At 45.6% G+C, this 19,988-nt stretch overlaps 1 protein-coding gene across 2 annotated transcripts in view; it reads left to right on the forward strand.

Annotated features, from left to right (window-relative positions):
• The first annotated feature begins 12,153 nt into the window (after window positions 1–12,153).
• LOC126546127 (tyrosine-protein phosphatase non-receptor type 23-like) overlaps window positions 12,154–19,988 on the forward strand; it is an 84,963-nt gene continuing 77,128 nt past the window's right edge. For both annotated transcript variants that reach the window (XM_050194226.3, XM_050194227.3), the window contains exons 1-8: window positions 12,154–12,296; window positions 15,181–15,255; window positions 15,325–15,452; window positions 17,116–17,242; window positions 17,324–17,455; window positions 18,212–18,394; window positions 18,829–18,987; window positions 19,062–19,123. In XM_050194226.3, the coding sequence (XP_050050183.1) occupies window positions 12,210–12,296; window positions 15,181–15,255; window positions 15,325–15,452; window positions 17,116–17,242; window positions 17,324–17,455; window positions 18,212–18,394; window positions 18,829–18,987; window positions 19,062–19,123 (953 nt within the window). In that variant the 5' untranslated portion in view covers window positions 12,154–12,209. The remainder of the gene's footprint in view (window positions 12,297–15,180; window positions 15,256–15,324; window positions 15,453–17,115; window positions 17,243–17,323; window positions 17,456–18,211; window positions 18,395–18,828; window positions 18,988–19,061; window positions 19,124–19,988) is intronic.

Raw genomic sequence — 19,988 nt, forward strand, 5'->3', positions numbered from 1 at the left:
CCACAAATTAACGGCGCAACCAATTTTATTTCAGCTGGGCATATTTCATCGATCCCTGGCGCTACGTTATTCTTTGTTTTATTGCATTTGATATTTCTACCGGGTCTGTAGGCTGCATGCAGATAGATTGAAAGATTGTATTTGCATTGAGAGCGTCATAATCGCATTCTGTTTCACAAGAAGATACATAGGAACCGGCGTTAATAAAGTGAGTATTCATAGCATCAGCCAATCTTTCCTCGCGCAGCGTTTCTCCATTATGGTAAGCTCCTCACAGACATTAGTAACCTTTTTCCTTGAAGTGAGCGAGTTCACCACCACCCATATCTTTCTTTGGTCGTTGTAAATTCTTTCAAACGTTTAAACGTTTTCTCGTAGTATTGGTGCTTTGCTTTTTTCAGATCGGACGTGAGGGCGTTTCGGTATTTTTTGTATAGTTCGAGTTTATCAGGCGCCCGCGTGCTCACAAAGTCATTATATAACTTATTCTTTACTTTGATACGATAATATATATCTGAGGTAACCCATGGCTTCCTTTGCTTCTTTTTTATTGCTAGAAGATATTTTTACTGGGAACGCAGCAACATACCAAGCCCGAAGCAACTTTATGAATGTATCATACACATCGTTTACATTTTCTTTGCAATAGACATCGTGCCAATCAACTTCTTTAACTATATGACAACACGTTTCCCTCGTTTCATCATTTATTAGTCGCTCAGTTCTCAGCTGTTTAGTTGGTTGGCTGTTTTTTTCTGGAGCAAATGAAGCAAAAATTACAGGGAGGTGATCGCTTAAGTCATAGGAAAGAATCCCAGTTTTAATATTCGCATGGGTTTACATTCGAAGCACAAATATCTAGTGCTGTTGCAATGTGCGTAGTAATCCTGGTTGGTTTTGTGATGTAGTTTGTTAAACCGTAATTGGAAAAAAACAAGTTCTAACTTTTTCGCATATGGGTCATCCGAAATGAAATCTATGTTGGTGTCGCCCATAACGACACAAGGAATATTAGGAGAAGTAGTGGTCTCAAGTAATGTGTCCAGAAATTCTAAGAATTCATTTTTGTGCCCCTGGGGTGGACGATAAAGCGCTATAATTAACAATTTGCTAAAGCGCATGCTTAGGCACTCAGTGTCTGCGGTCGTAACTGATACGTGTTCAAGGATCTCATGAGACAAAGTAACCCTGAAATAAATGGCTATTCCTCCCCCTTTTTTTCCATCACGACAGAGGTATTCTGAACGGTAGCCTGAAAAGTGTGGTGCGTGTGTTTTATCTGTTATCCAAGTTTCCGTAAAGATTAAAATGTCAATATCAGAAGATATGGACGAGAGCAATACTGCAATATTATCTGCTTTTCCCTTTATGCTTCTGCAATTTATGTGTATTATTGTAAACCCTTTTTCTTTTGTGGATAACGCGCTACTAAATTCATTGACAGTATAATATCTGCAGTTGTCGATCAGTTCAGCCATATGTGATATGAACAGCACAAACGAACAAACAAAAAAAGAAAAAAGAAGAAGGCAAGACTATTCCTACTCGCTGTGGATTTGCTCCAAATCTGGTGTATCAGCGATGTGGATAACAGGGGATTCCTCATTTTTTCGTGCAAGCACCCTGCCTCCGGATGTCCATACAAATTTCCAGTGCGCTTCCTTCTTTTTTGTGAATCGCAGCCGCAAGCAAGTTTTTCTTTTTAGGTGTCAAGTGCTCATTTACAAAGCTTGGTCGTCGTTCTTCCATACCAAACAGCGAGCTGTTGAGCCTTTGCTTCTTACTTTTCGACAGCAGAGCATTTCGCTTGCTTCTTCTAACAAAGCGCACAATTATATTCTGGACGCTCGGTTTCGGCGTGCGAACCCAGTGACACGTGTCAACGTCGTCATCTTCGACACATTCACCCACTCTCTCGCCTATTTTTTGTATCACGGTCAGTGGGTTGCTGCCAGCGGGGTCTCCTTTCACCTCCAGATTGTTTAGGCGCTGATATTGCTCGAGTTCCTCGCACCTCTGTGTTAGCTTTGCATTTTCAGCCTTCAAATCCATGTTTTGTTTCAGCATTTGCTGCATTTCCATCCTCAAGTTTTTTTATGGAGTTTTTAGATCAGGACGATGTTGGCGGTATTCCATTGCTCTCGGACGCTGCCATTTCTCCACATCCCGTTGATCTTCATGGTGAGGTATTCGATCGAACGGTCGTTAAGGTTCCGCAGCATCTTGTTGATGATGCCGTCGGCACCTGGCGCAGACTTGCCGTTGAGTGTGAAAATGGCTTGCCTGATTTCCGCCGCGGTGAAGTCTTCGTCCCACTCCGGATGGGCCGGGTCGAGGTAGTCAGGAAACCGGACTTCCTCGTCTCCGTGCTTTACGGGCAGGTAAAGCACGGAGTACATTTACATTTGCCACGCAACAATAATCTTCATCTGTCTTGCTTGCGTTTCATTTCTTGAAAACGCTGCGCTCGTTACTTTCCTGTCGAGAATGCTCTGTCATGCTGATAACGCGCATGCCGTTCGTGACTTGGAAGTACTGGGCTTGCAGCGTTAAAGAAAGGAAACGCTGGCAAGACAGATGACGATTATTGTTGTGTGGTAAATATACACCCCAAAGGGTGCAACTGTTTTTAGAGTGCACACTCCTAAACAAATGCACACCCTTTGGGGTGCATATTTGTCACACAACGATAATCATCATCGGTCTTGCTTGCGTTTCTTTCCTTGAAAACGCTGCGCTCGCTACTTTCCTGTCGAGAATGCTCTGTCATGCTGATAACGGGCATGCCGTTCGTGACTTGGAAGTACTGGGCTTGCAGCGTTAAAGAACGGAAACACTGGCAAGACAGATGACGATTATTGTTGAGTGGTAAATATACACCCCAAATGGTGCAATTGTTTTTAGAGTGCACACTCTTAAACAAATGCACAATCTTTGGGGTGTATATTTAATCATCACCTGTCGATAATCATCATCTGTCTTGCTTGCGTTTCATTTCTTGAAAACGCTGCGCTCGTTACTTACTTTCCTGTCGAGAATGCTCTGTCATGCTGATAACGCGCATGCCGTTTGTGACTTAGAAGTACCGGGCTCGCCGCGTTAAAGAAAGGAAATGCGAACTAGACAGATGACGGTGATGATTGTGTGGCAAAAGGGTGTAATTTTGCTTAAGTGTGTGTTCCCGGCGGCAGCGCTCGTCTGCCTCCCGCAGCAGTGGCGGATGCTCGAGTATTTCACCAAAGCTGTGAAGGAACAAGGGGCGCCAGAGACTTTCGCAAATGTCACATTGCGTAGCTAGGGTGCCCGAGAGCACATGCGCGCGCACCCGAGTAGTTGCGAAGAGGCTGCGTTTGGACAGCTTGTAAGGTGTACGATGTGTTTTGGACGAGGGCCTTCGGTACGATCTTTCACTGACAATGCAATAAAACAAAAACTAACCGAGGTTCAGCACTCTTTTATGCATTTAAACAAAGCTTCGGTGTATGTAGATTGCAACAAGGTACGTTGGACCTGCCGCATTGTTTTTTGTTCTTGTTTTTTTACATTGATATCTTCTGCGAAATGCTTGGTGCAAATGGTACGGTTAGAGCTGAGCGCACGATCCTTCAAGGAGCATAATGGAACAAAGCAATGTGGAACACAATCACCTTTTTGTTTCCAGATAATGTATCCTGTCCTCCAACCAGGAACGAAGCTTCTACTTTTAATCGTCGCTTGTAACAAATACCACACGTCTGTTTTCACCACTCTAACTTGGTATTGTAGTTCGCGATGCTTCAAAGAGTATCGTAGAACGCGGATGCGGCACGCATGTAAATCTCATGCGGATCCCGCAAGGTGCGGGAATTGGTTTAAGCGAAGCCTCGCTTGATGTTCACGCTGATTTGACGCTGATGGAGATTACGTGCTGTGAGGGTTGGCGTCTGACACCACGTGGCGACAGGAATTTCATCCGACCATCTTCGTCGAAATGAGGCGTGACTTCTCCTGCGAGGGTTGGCGTCCCGCACCTCGCGCACAAAGAACTTTCTCTCACTCGACCTTCTTCCACCTGGCCTCGTCAAAATAAAGCGTGACTTCCTAATTCGCAATGACCGTTTAGAGTGTCTACCTGTCTGCCGGAAGCCCCACAGTGTACAGGCCTTTTGCGTGTGTGTGTGTGTGTGTGTGTGTGTGTGTGTGTGTGTGTGTGTGTGTGTGTGTGTGTGTGTGTGTGTGTGTGTGTGTGTGTGTGTGTGTGTGTGTGTGTGTGTGTGTGTGTGTGTGTGTGTGTGTGTGTGTGTGTGTGTGTGTGTGTGTGTGTGTGTGTGTGTGTGTGTGTGTGTGTGTGTGTGTGTGTGTGTGTGTGTGTGTGTGTGTGTGTGTGTGTGTGTGTGTGTGTGTGTGTGTGTGTGTGTGTGTGTGTGTGTGTGTGTGTGTGTGTGTGTGTGTGTGTGTGTGTGTGTGTGTGTGTGTGTGTGTGTGTGTGTGTGTGTGTGTGTGTGTGTGTGTGTGTGTGTGTGTGTGTGTGTGTGTGTGTGTGTGTGTGTGTGTGTGTGTGTGTGTGTGTGTGTGTGTGTGTGTGTGTGTGTGTGTGTGTGTGTGTGTGTGTGTGTGTGTGTGTGTGTGTGTGTGTGTGTGTGTGTGTGTGTGTGTGTGTGTGTGTGTGTGTGTGTGTGTGTGTGTGTGTGTGTGTGTGTGTGTGTGTGTGTGTGTGTGTGTGTGTGTGTGTGTGTGTGTGTGTGTGTGTGTGTGTGTGTGTGTGTGTGTGTGTGTGTGTGTGTGTGTGTGTGTGTGTGTGTGTGTGTGTGTGTGTGTGTGTGTGTGTGTGTGTGTGTGTGTGTGTGTGTGTGTGTGTGTGTGTGTGTGTGTGTGTGTGTGTGTGTGTGTGTGTGTGTGTGTGTGTGTGTGTGTGTGTGTGTGTGTGTGTGTGTGTGTGTGTGTGTGTGTGTGTGTGTGTGTGTGTGTGTGTGTGTGTGTGTGTGTGTGTGGAGACCTAGAAGAGAACTTCCACGAACCCGCAAAGCGCAGAAGAGGCGGACAGGCGTCTACAATTCCGGGAGGCGGGACGACTTCTTCCTTTCAGCAGGCTCGGTATAACAAGAGGGGGAGGGGCCATCTTTCTGTGCCGGTCACGTGACATCGACGGAAGCAAGATCCCGCCCAGGATTGTAGAGAGCCTATTTAAAGGGCTCCGAAATGTACTTTTAATCACTTCATGCTCTTCTCATTTTCTTTCATCTACCTTTGAATAAACCGTGCAAGTTTCGCACTAGAAATCGTCTGGCCCTTGCTCGGTCGCCATGGTCTACCGGATGCCTGCAGCCCGCCGACAACGCCACGCTACCCAATAAGTAACGTTGGTCGAGCTTCGATAGGCAGGCGTCGCTACTACTCGGCAGCAGTACGGTACGCTACCCTGGAGTACGCAACAGTGCCCGGCGAAAATTTAGAGCCCTGGTTCGAAACTCGCACAAGCCATGGTGTGCGATTTTTGGTTAAAAAATGACCAACCCTTCACCTGCCGGAAAATGGGGGTAAGCAAATGGTGTCGATAACAGGTTTACATGCCGTCGATCGCCATCCCCCAATATAGCTGTCGTTGTGCGTTGTTGCTGGGCGGTCAGAGCTGCGGTTACCGCTTCAGTTAACATCTTAACCAGGGATTCCATGTCACTATTCTGTATACGTCCTGTTCCGTCTGCTGCTCTCCTAATTTCTGTGAACGCGGCGTCTTGCACTTTTGCTCCATCAGTCCGGGTTCGAGACCGAGTGGTTGGACTCTCGCTGCAGGTGTTGGTTAGGTGTGCCATGCTGTTGCGCTTGCTTTTCTTCACATTCACCATCGTCTGGATTGGTTGTTTGTCTTCCTTTGTCGGCCTGAATTCGCTTGGTTTCCCCCTCGTACGCATTTGTCGCTCTAGCTAGCTGTGATATTAGTTCTTTCATGACCACTTCGATACGGCTGATTTCTGCTTGTAGTCTTGCTAGCTGTGATGATTGCGCGTCTACAGCAGTTTCTGCATGCATCTGGGTAGGCCGCTTTTGATTCCCTGCCAGTGCTACCAGTGCATATGACACTTTCTTAAGCGATGTCTCAGAAGATTCGCTATTCACAGGGACTGTTTCAGCTGCCACAGTTTTCACATTAGAGCGTCTACGGTAGTGGGATTACTTGCGCCCGGCCCTACTGCTTGTCCGGCGTCTCGACCTGCTGCGTGAGCGATGTGTTTTCGCCGCTTTCTTCAGTTTGTCCTCTCTGGCGATCTTCGTGGGACATGTTGCGTCGGTGGACAGGCGGCCGTACTCATTGCACAAGCGGCAATCAGGACCGGAGGCTGGGTAGTGTTCACTATCATCCGAATGAGCTGTGCCGCACAACGCACATACATCTAGATGGGAACAGATGTCCTGTTTGTGGCCAAGCTGACGACAGTTTTTGCACACCAGGACGCGCAGTACGTATGGGTGGGTCGGCAACAACTGTCCGTGGTACACTACGCGGTGAGGCGGCAACGGAATGTCCATGGTGGCTAACACTGTGCCGTTATTGCCCATGCGACACCGCCACCATGCTCGCTTGTCCCGAACAGATCGAGCGTAGTAGGCTCTCTTCAGTCTCCTCGGGCGCTGTGCCGTGGATGACGAGGTGGCACATATTCGCGGTAGCGGCGCGGTGAACGGTTACGGGCATTGATGGTCGTCCCGGCCAGTCGATCATCTTCAGTCCATTCATAATGGATAAAGCATGCTTTTCGTTGTAGATATGAATCTTGGTCGTGTTTATGAAACGCTCAGGTTTCCAGGTGAGGTGCGGCGTCAGCCGTCCCGTGGGCGATAAGGCCGCGAGCGCACTTTCCACCACGTAAGCCGCGAGCGACGCCACGGACCGTCGCTCAGCGGGGCGAACTGTTAGTACCGCCCTTGCCGAAGTCTGCCTCTCCTGATGAGCTGCGGCTTTAGGTGCTCGATAACGGCGTCCCTTGCGTGGCACGTCAAACCACAGAGCGTTCTTGTCTGCGGCATCTAGTGAATCTTGTGACTGGTATCATGCCGGCCATTCCACATGCATGGTAGTTCGAAATCACCGGCTGAGTGATTCGCGAAGGGGGCGTCTCTTCGTCGGAGTCCTCCTCCGTTATCGGACGCTTCCTCTCACGCAACTCTTCTCGAACAAAGGCCGTGGGCTGATCGGTGGTCACGTTCTTCTCAGTCGGTGCTTTTGTTGTTCTTGTTGATGTGGGCAATTGGCTCTCCAGCAGAGCGTCCACTTCAATTCTGACAGTCAAGGTGGTTATTGAGTTTTGAGAATCGGTGTTCATGGTGTCAGTTAGGCTTAGCTGCGCCGGCAGTGGCGATCAGAGTTGCCGCCGAGTGGCCCAACGCTGGCAAAGTTCAACAAAATTTTGGCACACTGACCGGATGGTTATCTGCAGTGGCGTAGCAACAGGGGGGGCCGGGGGGCCGTGGGCCCCGGGTGCAAGGGTCCAGTGGGGGGGTGTCATACGCCTGAAGACAACCCTCTTTCCGCCGGCTTGACTGGGCGCAAATGGCAAAGAATGCTCCAGTATCCAGTAGCCCGAGCTCATGTACCCGATGCGTTGCGCCGCAGAATTGTCGGCTGCAGCTCTATCCAACACCCCACGAAACAATTGCACGAATGTTCGGGCTAAAAAATTTAATTCGCAAAATGGTCACTAAACTATTCGCCTTAGCGGAACGTTTCATGTGGGGTGCGCTCGTGCTGTGCGTTCATGCTGGGAGCAGGAGTCGCTAAACATACAGTGAGGCGTTGTAAGGCGTTGGGGCTCTTGGGTACCTCTTCCGTTCAGAACGCGAAGCGAAGACGAACAAAGACAGCAGCAAGAGGGCGTTCAACCAGCGCGCCCGGCGCTCGCGTTTACGGCGAAGCGTTCGTTGAGAGCGACGTTGCATAAGTGGGGCCGTCAAAAGTCGCGAATGGGATTCTCTGGATCGTCTTCAGACTCGGTTCGGCCGAAGAGTTTGGCGGCGTATGACTCGACAGGCTGTAGTCGCGGGCCCGCCGCGATGTCCGGCTCGCTTTTACTTCCCCTATCCCGCTCGCTCCGAGAAGCCGTTGCGAAACCTGCCGTTATGTTTCACACTTTCCTTCTTACCCTCGAAAGTTTCAGAAAACTGTTGTTGTTGTGTGACTTCATGTCACAAGTACAGTGTCTGTTTCAGCTGCACAGAATTTTATAAAAAGAAAGGTGAATTTTGTAAGGATATTTCCCGATCGAGATTCTATGAAGTTATGTCTTTTTGTGATTACTAGGAACTCGGTAGCGCGAAAAATATGGCAGATAAGTAATGACCATATCCTTAATAATTCCGTAATTAGTACTTATAGAGGAAGCACTTCAATTCGAGAATTGAGGACTTAAAGTCATATTATTAACTCAACAAAAACTACTTAATCAAAACCGTTTTGGGTGCTACAACCTACAGTACTTTGGCACTGCGGGCGGCGCCCAGTATATGGTAGCAGCGAAAGAAATACGAAATAGTGGACCAGTGACGTACGTTGATCCCTCAACCCTCTCCACTGCGAGTGCAGACCAACAGGTTTCGCTGGCACGGGCTTCATCGCGGTCTTCTTTTTTTTTTTTATGGTGACGCCAAGAATCGACGCGAAGCGTTGCTCTAATCTGTTCCCAATCTTTTGGTGGTACCGCAGCTCGGATAATCACGTTTGTCCGTATAGCAGCAAATAAAACAAGGCTTTATTGATCAGAATGAAGAGAACTAGTAATTGTCATAGCATTGGCGCCCGCGCAGCAGGGAGGCAGTTGGCGTTTTCCGTTTTTCTAATATGGTGGGGAGATCAGCGTCACTGAGACACAATTTAATTCTCGTTTTCGTTCAGGGCTGCCCACAGCCAAAATACTGCGGGCCATAGTACCTACGACGATTTTTGTGAAGTTGTTGTTGGGCAAGATATGAATGTCGGCCTTCAATTTTGCAAATGCAATGTTCCCGTTAAAATTGGTAATTAAAACTTTACAAAAATGTGTTTTTTTTCGTGTGACGTGAGCCGTATTTGCCACGATGCCGCATTTGTATTGGTTGTCAAGCCTTACAGCCCGACAGAAGATGTGCACATGCGCTTATCACAAGTTATCAGTGCAGCACCCTGTGTTATTTGGTGCAGAAAAAACTGCGTGTATTGGCCTCGAGCTCCACCACTGTAAAGCTGGCGCCACCGTCGGCGTGACGTGCTATTAGGGATCACTTGGAAATAGCGGCCGCGTCGGCTGCTTCGGGAGCGCCGAAGCGAGCTGGAAACAAGAGTTTAAGTTCCCTCGTACGCTGCGGTCTTCATTTAGTGGCGAGATTTTCCCGCTTCGAGTGTCTCCTTTACAACGATTGAAAACATTACAATAGGTAGTGGCTGCCTTTGAAGGCGCGCAACATGGTAGGCTACTGCTCAGTGCCGCAGTGCCGGACGTACGCAACGGAGCCCGGTGTCATCCTTATTCATACGTAGCCGCAGGAAAAGAAGCTGCGTGAAGCTTGGCTCGCGAAACATAAAACCGGCAAACAGTCATCGGCTAATACTCGGGTATGCAGCAAGCGCAGACGCGAGGAAGATTTATGCCACGGCGCCGGGTCTGCGATGTTCGAAAAACGCGCCCGGAGACGCTCGCCCGAGTCCGCTGCCCGACTAATGTCATGACGATTTGGTTTATGAACTTTTCGATGCTATAGATACTGGCAAGTTCACTGGAGTGGAAAGAGAGCGGTAAGAAGCACATTAAAGAAAAGCATGGCATATGGTCATGTTTGTGTTATGAAATAATGCACTGGATTACAAAAAACGAAGCAGCGGGAAATCACACACTGAGGACACCGATAAACATATAGTCCGACGCAACTCGAGAAATAATATCGAAACGTCCAAGAATTTAGAAAAAAAAAGATTCAATCGTCGCGATGGCACATCACAGTCGCCGTAGATATAGGCGTCGAAGTCTTTACAACGAAATTATTTTTGAACAGCTCTGATAGCGCACACGCAACAATGGTTGCTTTTATATTGTCAAATGCTCATATTCTGCGGCCTAAAGCTCATGGCACGGTGCTAAAACGCGCACGCGGCGAAAGCGAAACAGGGCGCGGACAAGCATGCAGACGCGCTGTCGGTCGCTGCGAAGCTGTGCGATCGCTGCATTGAGGCTTCATTCTATTACGCTCCATTTAGTTATACCAACACTATAAGAACATATTTCACATAGTTTGCTCTCAGCGTTTGCCTACCTTTCACGCAAGAAGCCGGTTCGGGAGACTCCATTGCTGCAATTGCGCACAGTGGCGTTCACATTACGTATTCGGTAAAGAAATAGCGTCTGTAAACGATTCTGTGCTTTCAGTTTGCCCAATATTTTTATTTAGACAGTAAAAACCTTCTCTCGTTTCGAAAGTACTCACAGAAATGTCCGGGAGAGCTCCCGCGTGGTGTTTTCACTGAGCACTGACAGCAAAACCTATGAGGAGCGCGCCGCGTGATCCCTCAAACTACGCCTTCGAGGCGCTTCCGATAGATGGCGACTCCGTAACTCCTCGCCGCCAATACCTGCTGCATTCGCGATCTCTGGGAAAGAAAGCGAAGGAGAAGGGGACCCGGGGGACGTGCGAGGTATGCAAGGCGGCTGTACTGGTGCTGAAACCCGGAAATTGTCGATATCCTCGCCTTCCTCGACTACACCGGGGGGGGGGGGGGGGGGGGGGGGGGGGGGTGACAGAAGACCTATGGGCCCCGGGTGCCAGACAACATAGCTACGCCACTGGTTATCTGTCTTCTGAGATACAAATACTTTAGACTTCCAGTACGTCACTAGAGCCACAGAAAGGTCTATCCGAGTGCGGGGCGTATTGCGAATGTAGCATTTTTTAAAGAGTGCAGTGCGACAGGAAAACACCCTTAAGCATGTAAACAGTTTTACATCATCATCATCATCAGCCTGGTTACGCCCACTGCAGGGCAAAGGCCTATCACATACTTCTCCAACTACCCCTGTCATTTACTAATTGTGGCCATGTTGTCCCTGCAAAGTTCTTAATCTCATCCGCCCACCCTAACTTTCTGCCGCCTCCTGCAACGCTTCCCTTCCCTTGGAATCCAGTCCGTAACCCTTAATGACCATCGGTTATCTTCCCTCATCATTATAGATGTCCTGCCCATGCCCATTTCTTTTCCTTGATTTCAACTAAGATGTCATTAACTCGCGTTTGTTCCCTCACCCAATCTGCTCTTTTCTTATCTCCTTACGTTACACCCATCATTCTTATTTCCATAGCTCGTTGCGTCGTCCTCAATTTAAGTAGAACCCTTTTCGTAAGCCTCCAGGTTTCTGCCCCGTACGTGAGTACTGGTAAGACACAGCTGTTATACACTTTTCTCTTGAGGGATAATGGCAACCTGCTGTTCATGATCTGAGAATGCCTGCCAAATGCACCCTGTACACTGAGAAACATACAAGGACTGCGAAGCTTACAACAGTCCTATCGGCTGAATAACAAACCTTCTGCAAATTCTTCACTTCCTTCATTCTATCTGAATGCTAAAGCCATGTACTTGCGGCGCACCGCCCTGAAATTTCAAACTGTGCCGGGCTTCTTGTAGTGTAGCAGACGACAAAAGAGCAAAACCGTGAGCTGACGTCACGCAAGCGCTTTACGCAAGTGGAGCTTGCAGCACCACCTACCCCATCACACCAGTCGTAACTGGAGGCTATATACTCATTTGGGCGTTGTAACTTTGGAGATTGTCCACGCAAGGCAAAGTTATAATTTCTGAATGTATATGCCGCCATACGTGGCACGTACGGTACGGTACGGTAGTTCCGCTCGTGGTTCCGCTTGTTCTGCATGCATTGCTGACCCATGTTGTAGGAACCTCTATCATTGCCTCTATGTGCTGACCAGTGCGTGCGTAAGGTTCAAGCCACCCATGAAGCCAACAGATGAGCGTTTCGGCAGGTTTTAGCTCTAAGCAACGTTGAAAAAGAGCAATTCGATTTCACGTAGCCTTAAACGGACTTTGTGAAAACAATGTGTAAAGTGTGCATGAACAGTTCCCCAAGCCAATCCAAAGCAAATCGAATGTTTTATGCATCCATAGACGAAGTCATTAGCCAACTCTATGCCATCTATTTATTGGCCATTGCCACCTTCGCCGCTGTCGAGGCGGACAGTGCGTCGAAACAGCTATGGAGTCGGCGCCTCGTTTGCCGATGCTTTCCTGTGAATTGAAAAGTAGTCCATCGAACGCTGAATTCGGTCCAGCTCTAAAGAAGGTATGCATCGTCGTTTTGATAACTGCAGCTGAACTTGTGACGCTTACTTCTCGCGCCTTGTTTACTGTGAGCACAACTCGAGTAAACATTGCGCTTGGTTACGCGTCTTTACGAATAGATGATCTCAGCTTCACGAGGCGCTGCCCAGGCGTATGATGCGTGTTGTTAATATATTTCTGCGTTAGTGCATGCTTTACGATCTCATGTTTGGTGGGCGTTTTACTAGCGTAAATCGTTCGGAGCCCGTGATCCGCACAAAAAATAACGCGAACGGCTGTTCCGTGCACTTGTTATTGTTGGTGTCCAAAAATTTTACTCTAGTTAATGGCTGTTCTTTACAGGGAGCGGCATTTCACTGACGTTAATAACGGCGATTATCCATCGTGTTTCGAGATTTGTCCATTTCGAGAGCAACCTTTGCAAAGAGCACGCTTCTTAAGTCGTTCCTTCGGTGGTTACCAATTGAGATTCACGTGACGCTGTCTCGGCGTTTTATGATCGTTGCTGATACCTGACGGTTTGTTGATACACAGTAATACGCATGGGGAATAAAATGATACAGTTCCCTAATTACTTCGAAGGCTTGCCGGCCACCGTTGGGAGCACCAAACATCGTAAAGGTGTTGATCGTTCTTCTCGTGTTCTTTCTGACATTTCAGGTTATTTACTGTAATTATTCTGTCCCCTGGGGCAGCATTAACGTTACCATAATTCTTGCCGACTTTCGAACTAGGTAGCCGAACATTGTGCGCGTACATTTCATTTGATCACGTTTTCAGTTGTCACTCAGATCAGTTTTACACCGAACTATAAACGGACGATTCCCTGTTACTTTACGCCACTGTGCTATACTGTCTCAGTCATTAATCCAAATTTTCATTATACGTTCCCTGCTAGTTTCTTTTTGAGCAAGCAAGTTGATCGGGATCGTGTTTTCACATGCCTGAAGTGGAAAGACTCTCTTGACCAAATGAACACTTGTGCACGGTACTCCGTGCATTTTTTTTTTTTTTTTCATTCTAAAGCAGTGATATTTCATGATGAATGAGTATAAGTTTTTGCTTTGAAGTGCAATTCTTACTCCTGGCCTATACTTCCTTGCACGGTATTAACACTTTTCCAGAAATGGTTGCTGTGATTAGTTATATTACGAGTAATTTGCATGTTGCTGCTATATAATATAGTAGTGTTTGAACTGGTTGTTCTGCTTCTGAAATAAAAAGAAAGGTATCCCTTTAAGAGTGTGAAAACTGACCATGTAAAGGCTACATTCCGTTCTTCCAAACCCTGTGGTTCTGCAACAGCACATAGCCTTTCAACAGATCACTTCTCTGATTGAGGGAATCTTGATAACTACGTTTAAGACTAAAGTCCACTTTAAGCATATACTTGGGGTCATCTTTTCTTGTCAGTGAAGAGAAACCAAAGATGAGAGATATTGTGTATGTCTCTCCCTGCAGAGCAGTGCAGTTAAGTTGCCATGGTGTCAGAATTCGTTTGTTTTCACTTTATGGGCAAATGAAGGCTGACCACATTAAATGTTCTTGCCTGTTTTATCATGGTGTGGTTTCACACTGCTGATGTTGCAATTAATTTTTTGTTGAAAGCATTCTATAGTGAGGCACTGCCTCCTAGTGATAATTTTGTGCAAGCTGTTTATAGTCATGACATTAGTTTTTGTTGCTAATATTTAGTGCTGAAACATTGACCTACTAATGTCATCAGGGTTCAGCTGTGTAGTAAAAGGATAATGTGCTCTTGTTGTGTAGCCTTCACAGTGTTGCCCAAGAACAAGCTTTTAAGGCAGGTATTAAGTCATTGCAGTTACTCTTTGTCTGCTTCATTTGCCACTGTTCATCAATCATGTATGCATTATAAAAAAAGAAAAAGTTGTAGTTCCTACCTGCAATGAAATGTAACTTACTTTTAGCCTGCAGTTACAGCCTTAAAAGGTTTGCAAACTTTAGAAGAAGTAACCTTCTCAATTTGTGTTAATTTCTCAAATCATTTGTTATATAAATATATGGACACCTTATGTAACTAGATAAGATTTCTTGATTTGGTGTTTATCATAATTGACAACGAATTTAATGAATTGCGGGTTTGAAAGCTTTAGGCTGTGGTTTTCTGACATTTCTTTGCAATGACTGTGGCTCGGAATACTCAGTGTTCAGTCATAATAAAAAATTTTGGAAACACGGCATCAACAAAATATTGAAAAAATTTTTCTAAACCAGCTTTGCAATGTGGCACTGCTTCAGAACATTGCATTGGTTTAAGATGTGCACGTAGGCTGTAGCACTTGCCTTCAGCCAGCATGCCCAGGCTGATAACAAAAAAATATCATTAAACCATTGGTCTCCAAACTTTTTCTTATGACTACATGGTAGCCCCACATTTAATGATTCACATTTTTTATGCAACACCAAGTCTGATTGTTCTTGTTCAGTGAGCTTGGCTTTGTTTCCTGTGTAGCCTTTACAAAACTTTTTTGATAAAAGTATGTGCTCATACTGAAGGTTTCTCTGTAACTTCATTGCCATTGCTTTGCCACGAAGGAGATGTTCCCACCATCAGTATTAGTGTTTGGCACAAAGTTCACAGGCTTGGAAGTGTGTTGTCATTTATGACAAAGTATTGGCTAAGTAAAGTAGCTAGTAATGCATTACTGCTGTGAAAAAGAAAGAGTTACAAAGTTATCTGTAATGTAAGTGATTACAAGTACCTAATAAGTTATAGGTAATGCCTCTAATGTGCTACATGCAGGTTTTGTATTCATTATGACATTTGCACTTTTTTGATATAATGGAGCATGACTACAGACCAAGTCTACACCTGACAGGTTTGACCAAGTAGTGTTTACATGATTTTCTTGCCTTTTCAGTACATTGCAGAGCATTACCTTGAAGACCCCGACTCTTACAGCAATGAGATTAGAGAACTGGAAGCCTTGCGCATGGTGAGGTTGCCTTGCTTGTGTGCTATCAGCCACAGCATGTCCTGAAAACGACTGTTTGTATGATTTCAGGCCGCCATCAAGGTTTCCAGAGATTTCACAGGCTGCAGTGTACTTAAACGGTACTACTCACAGCTGCTCTGTCTCCAAAGTCGATTTCCCATGACTGATGAAGGAGCTGCCTGCGTTCCATTCATGTGGTGTGTTTCTTTCATTGAAGGTTCTAAGAAAGGCAGCTATTTAGTTATGGACTGTGTAGACATTTACATGGTCATTTCTTTTTTCTAAATTCTGTTTATATATAACTGTGGGCTTCATGCAATTGTTTTCTTGGTGCAGGAATTGTTGTGTATACCTGTTGTGCAAAGCCTGTAAATTAGGCTTGTAATTTTGCTCTTACTCCATGCTTCTTGTATGACCTAACATCTGTGTCATAATAATTATCATTGTTAACCCATTCACAGTGTGCAACTGTATAAAGTTTGTAGTAGTACAGGTACAGGCTAAGGAAGGAGACAAGTTCAGCAATATGTTCCCCTTTGTGTAATTTTTGCATTGCTTAAAGGGGCCCTGAACCACTTTTTTATCGAAGTCGAGAAATGCATTTCAAGTTAAAATCCACTATTTCAGAAATACTTTGCCACAAAAAAGTACTTCAGTGCATTCAGCAGAAGCGGAGTTATTGGCAATGAAACGTCTCCTATGTGGTGCTTCTGCTCCTTCTTCAATGACTTGCACTGCAAAGGCTACGATGGAGCAGGGCGTATCCACAATGCTCCGCCTACTGAATGTCACCATGGCGCGTAGTTCGAATTTGATTTTGGTTGTTCACGTAGATGCTACTCACTTCTGATTTTGGTGCCTACGGCATGCCAAAAGTGATTGTCCTCAGCAAGCCACAGTGTGCTCAGTCAGAAGACTCGTCGCAGCACCCCATGCAACTGTATGCAACATGCAACTGTAGAGCATAGGAACAGCGTTTGCTTTGTGCACGACAGGGCAATAGTGCGCACTCATGCTCATGTGGTCCAATCTGGCCGTGTTACATGGTGCGAACTGGCTTTGTCCTGCACCAGCTTGACCAACGGATAGTAGCCACAGCCAACTTGCACACTTTGAAGCGCTATCAATAGCTCAATACGAAGCGAAGTTTGCCGATGCGTCTAACCAGGAGTGAGCACGTTCTGGCAAACGTGCGTGTGGTCTGACCTTAAGTGCCGCTTGGTTCGAGCCTAATTGAAATTAACGAGACTTGATGGCTATGACACCAATAACCAGAATTACCAAAGTTTAATTCCTACGCCAGCGGTCACGGCCTAGCGTGAGCAGACAATAGTCAGCTTCATCCGGAAGTGCGAAATTATGAAAATTCAAAAGCAGATTTTCACTTACTTCAGCCTCTTTATTAAGCTGCGTTAATAAATATGCACAGTGACAATAGGAAGAAGTGCACTGATCCAAACACCCTTCTTGATTGAGGTCAGCTAGCAGCCGCATATGGGAATCTGCCATATTACGAAATAAAGCGTCCAGAAAAGAGTAAGGAGCTGGCTTCTGTTGAAAAGACAATGTTTGAGAAAAAGGTGACTTTGCGCCTAGCTTGCGAGCTCCACTCACTGTGCATGACTGCAAAATTTGGCTGAGATTTTCACTGCAGCATATGCTATCCGCGGACTGTGTCTTTTTCACCAAGCCCGAGGGGTGCTCAAAACCACACTAAAGCTTTCAAAATGCTTCACCAATTGCTCCGCAAGCCAGTATTGTAAAAGCATGCACATTTGAGTATGGCACTCAGTTTGCTGCTATTGTTTTTTGGTAAATGGGGCTTGTAAGTAGCAGTATGTAACAAGAGTTTCCACACAGGACTGATATCTACTCGGGAATGGTGTTCAATATCATGGACATCAAATATGAACAAGCCAGCATCCTTTATAACATTGGGGCTTTACATTCCAAGCTGGGGGCCCTCGAGAATCGGAGCAGCTCAGAGGTATGGTGGCTCTGTGCAGGAGCTTACCGAGTTCAGTATTGCTCCTGGCATCTTTCTTATTTTTTGGTTTATTGTTTTCAGGGCATGAAGATAGCCTGCACTCACTTTCAGTGTGCTGCTTGGGCTTTGAGCCAAGTGAAAGACCTTTTCCCCCAGCCCAAGGGCAGTGACATGTCCCATGACCTCTTGCTGTTCTTCGTTAACATTTTCTTGGTGGGTAACCTCCGTATTGTGTTAAAAAGTACAGACCAACAATTAGCACTTCATCTGAATGAAGCTTCAGAGAAATTTTGATCTTGTCTGTTCTGTATTTGTGTAAAGCTGATGTGATTAGTGCACTTTCTTATCAGAGGTGTGGTATGTATCGGAAGTAGCTTTATTAGAACAAGAAGAATCTGAATCACCCTAAAAAATGTTTTCAAGAATGTGCTCTAGACATTACTTTTAAAAAAATGCATCAATAAGACACATTCAAGAGGCAACAAGGAGTCGACTCCATAAGGGAAGGACTTTCAACCTGTTTATTCAGGACAACCCCGGCAAGCGACCTTACAAACACACCACTATTTTGCTCTTCCCACTTGTCATCCTTCTTCTAAGAGGTTTTTATACTTGTAGCCAAGCCACTCTGCTGACAATATATATATATATCTTTTTTTCTTATCAAAAGCATGAAATGGCACTGGGTGCCCATATTTCTTGTGCAGCATCCACTATAAGACATGCACACACATTTGTGCAACAGAGAACAGGCTGCATGACTTATTGCTTGGCTAAACACAATGCAATCTGCCAATTCCTCTGCTTGATTATTCTTTAACATAGTTAAATGGGAGTAGTGGTGCGAAGTTGAAATTTTCACAGCTGAAACTTCATCACGTTAATGCAAACTAGCATCTCTTTTATGAAATTGGGTCCATCTTGTTCCCTTTGACATCATTGTGATGTACAGTTGTGCTTGTTCATTAGGGCCAGGCTCAGGAATGCATTCTGGAGAAGTCAATGTTGGACCGTCGCAAGTCTTCCATCACTGCCAAAGTCGCCGCTCAGGTAGTTGAGTACTTCCGTGCGGCTGTGTCACTTCTTCTTGCTGGCTCGGCAAGTTCTGACTCCGGCTCCATACAAGAGATTGTTGGCACGAAATTGATGAAGGTACGTTGATAGGGAAAAGACTACTGCTGCATTAGCTGAGTTATACACTGACAATGCTTGTGAAATGTTCTGTAGCTGTAGGCAGTACACAAAAAATGGGATATCCAGGCACCTTTGCTTCAGTATGTGTGTGTTGAGGCTATGCAGAAGAGGAATACTGAGGAACAACATTGGAAACACGGGAAATGTTTATTACAACATACCTTGATAATGCAAGTTTTTTTACTAAACTAATTGCACTTAAGCCACAATCTTCCTGGCTGGAAAGTTTGCATTCAGTTTGTTGTGCTACATACGTGATAGAATTAGTCCCGATAACTTTAATCAGGCTGGTGTAATGGCACTACTTTGCATTGCTCCAGCATGTTGAAGGATTAGCATGCAAGGGACCTTGAAAAGGCTATTGTTTAATGGCTGTCATTTCAATTTTCTAGCTTTGGAAGAAGATCTTGGACTTCAAGATGGCATACTACTCAAGTGTCTCATGCCTGCACATGGGCAACCAAGCTGAAGAGGCTCAGAAAATGGGTGAGCGCCAGGCCTGGTACCAGCTTGCTGTACAGCATCTCAACGAGGCAACTTCGATTGCGAAGGCAAGCCATTTGACCAATACTACTTGATGTTCCTTGTTACTTTTGACTTACACGGTTGCTCATTTTCTGACTAGGGCCTGGAAGAGGAAAATCTCGGAGAAACACTTTCATTTGCCATGGATGTAATCGGTGGAAAGTAAGGAATTTTGAATTGCCTGCTTCGGTATGATTTTTCTGTCTGAAGTGATAAAAATAATAGAACAATCAAGAGTGAACATGATAAACATTTTCTTGCTCAATTTTGTTAGCAATATTGAAAGTCAGTTGACTGTTATGATTACTTGTGAAGCATTTCTCTTAATTTTTTTTCCTAGGACATCTGCTAAATGAATGGCCTGCTTAGTTGCTTGTCAGTGCTGTCAGAACACCTGAACCAAATAATATTAATTTAAATGCTACAGAAAGCTCACGAAGACCACCTGGTCTTTCCTTCAACTTTTTGAGATCCCCAGCACTTTTGATTAGTGGATTGTTGTTTACTTTCATAATCAGATGCTGGAAATGGCACATCATTGCCATGCTGCGCAGGAACTTCTGTTGCCATCTTGTGGTGACAGTAGTGTTAACACTGGCTAGGCTGGCTCTGATGGTAGGGTATTGGAAATACCATGCACAAAGTTTTAGTTTCATAACCAATTGCACCACCCAAGCTGCTTTTGGATTAATTTTCTTAAGAAAAGAAAGATGTTGAAAGACATATTTGCTGCAAATAGCATGCACACAAAAATGTTGGAGATGAGATTGTTCGACCGCTGGTTGTCTTCAATTATTGCGATTAACCTGCACATCACGTTTTTGTCTATTTATTCATGAGTCTGCACCCTAAATAAATCACTTGGAAGTGCCACCCGTGTCATCGTCAATATGTCTCCCTTTTTGTGTGTGTCCTCATAGCGGCAGATATGTCTTTCAGCAAATACCAACTAGGCCCAGAAGCAGTTCTTTTTAAAAAAAGATGGGCATTATAATCAACACATACTGTAATTATTCATTGTGAGCTA

The sequence above is a fragment of the Dermacentor andersoni genome, chromosome 1 (assembly GCF_023375885.2).
Source record: "Dermacentor andersoni chromosome 1, qqDerAnde1_hic_scaffold, whole genome shotgun sequence".
Classification (NCBI taxonomy): Eukaryota; Metazoa; Arthropoda; class Arachnida; order Ixodida; family Ixodidae; genus Dermacentor; species Dermacentor andersoni.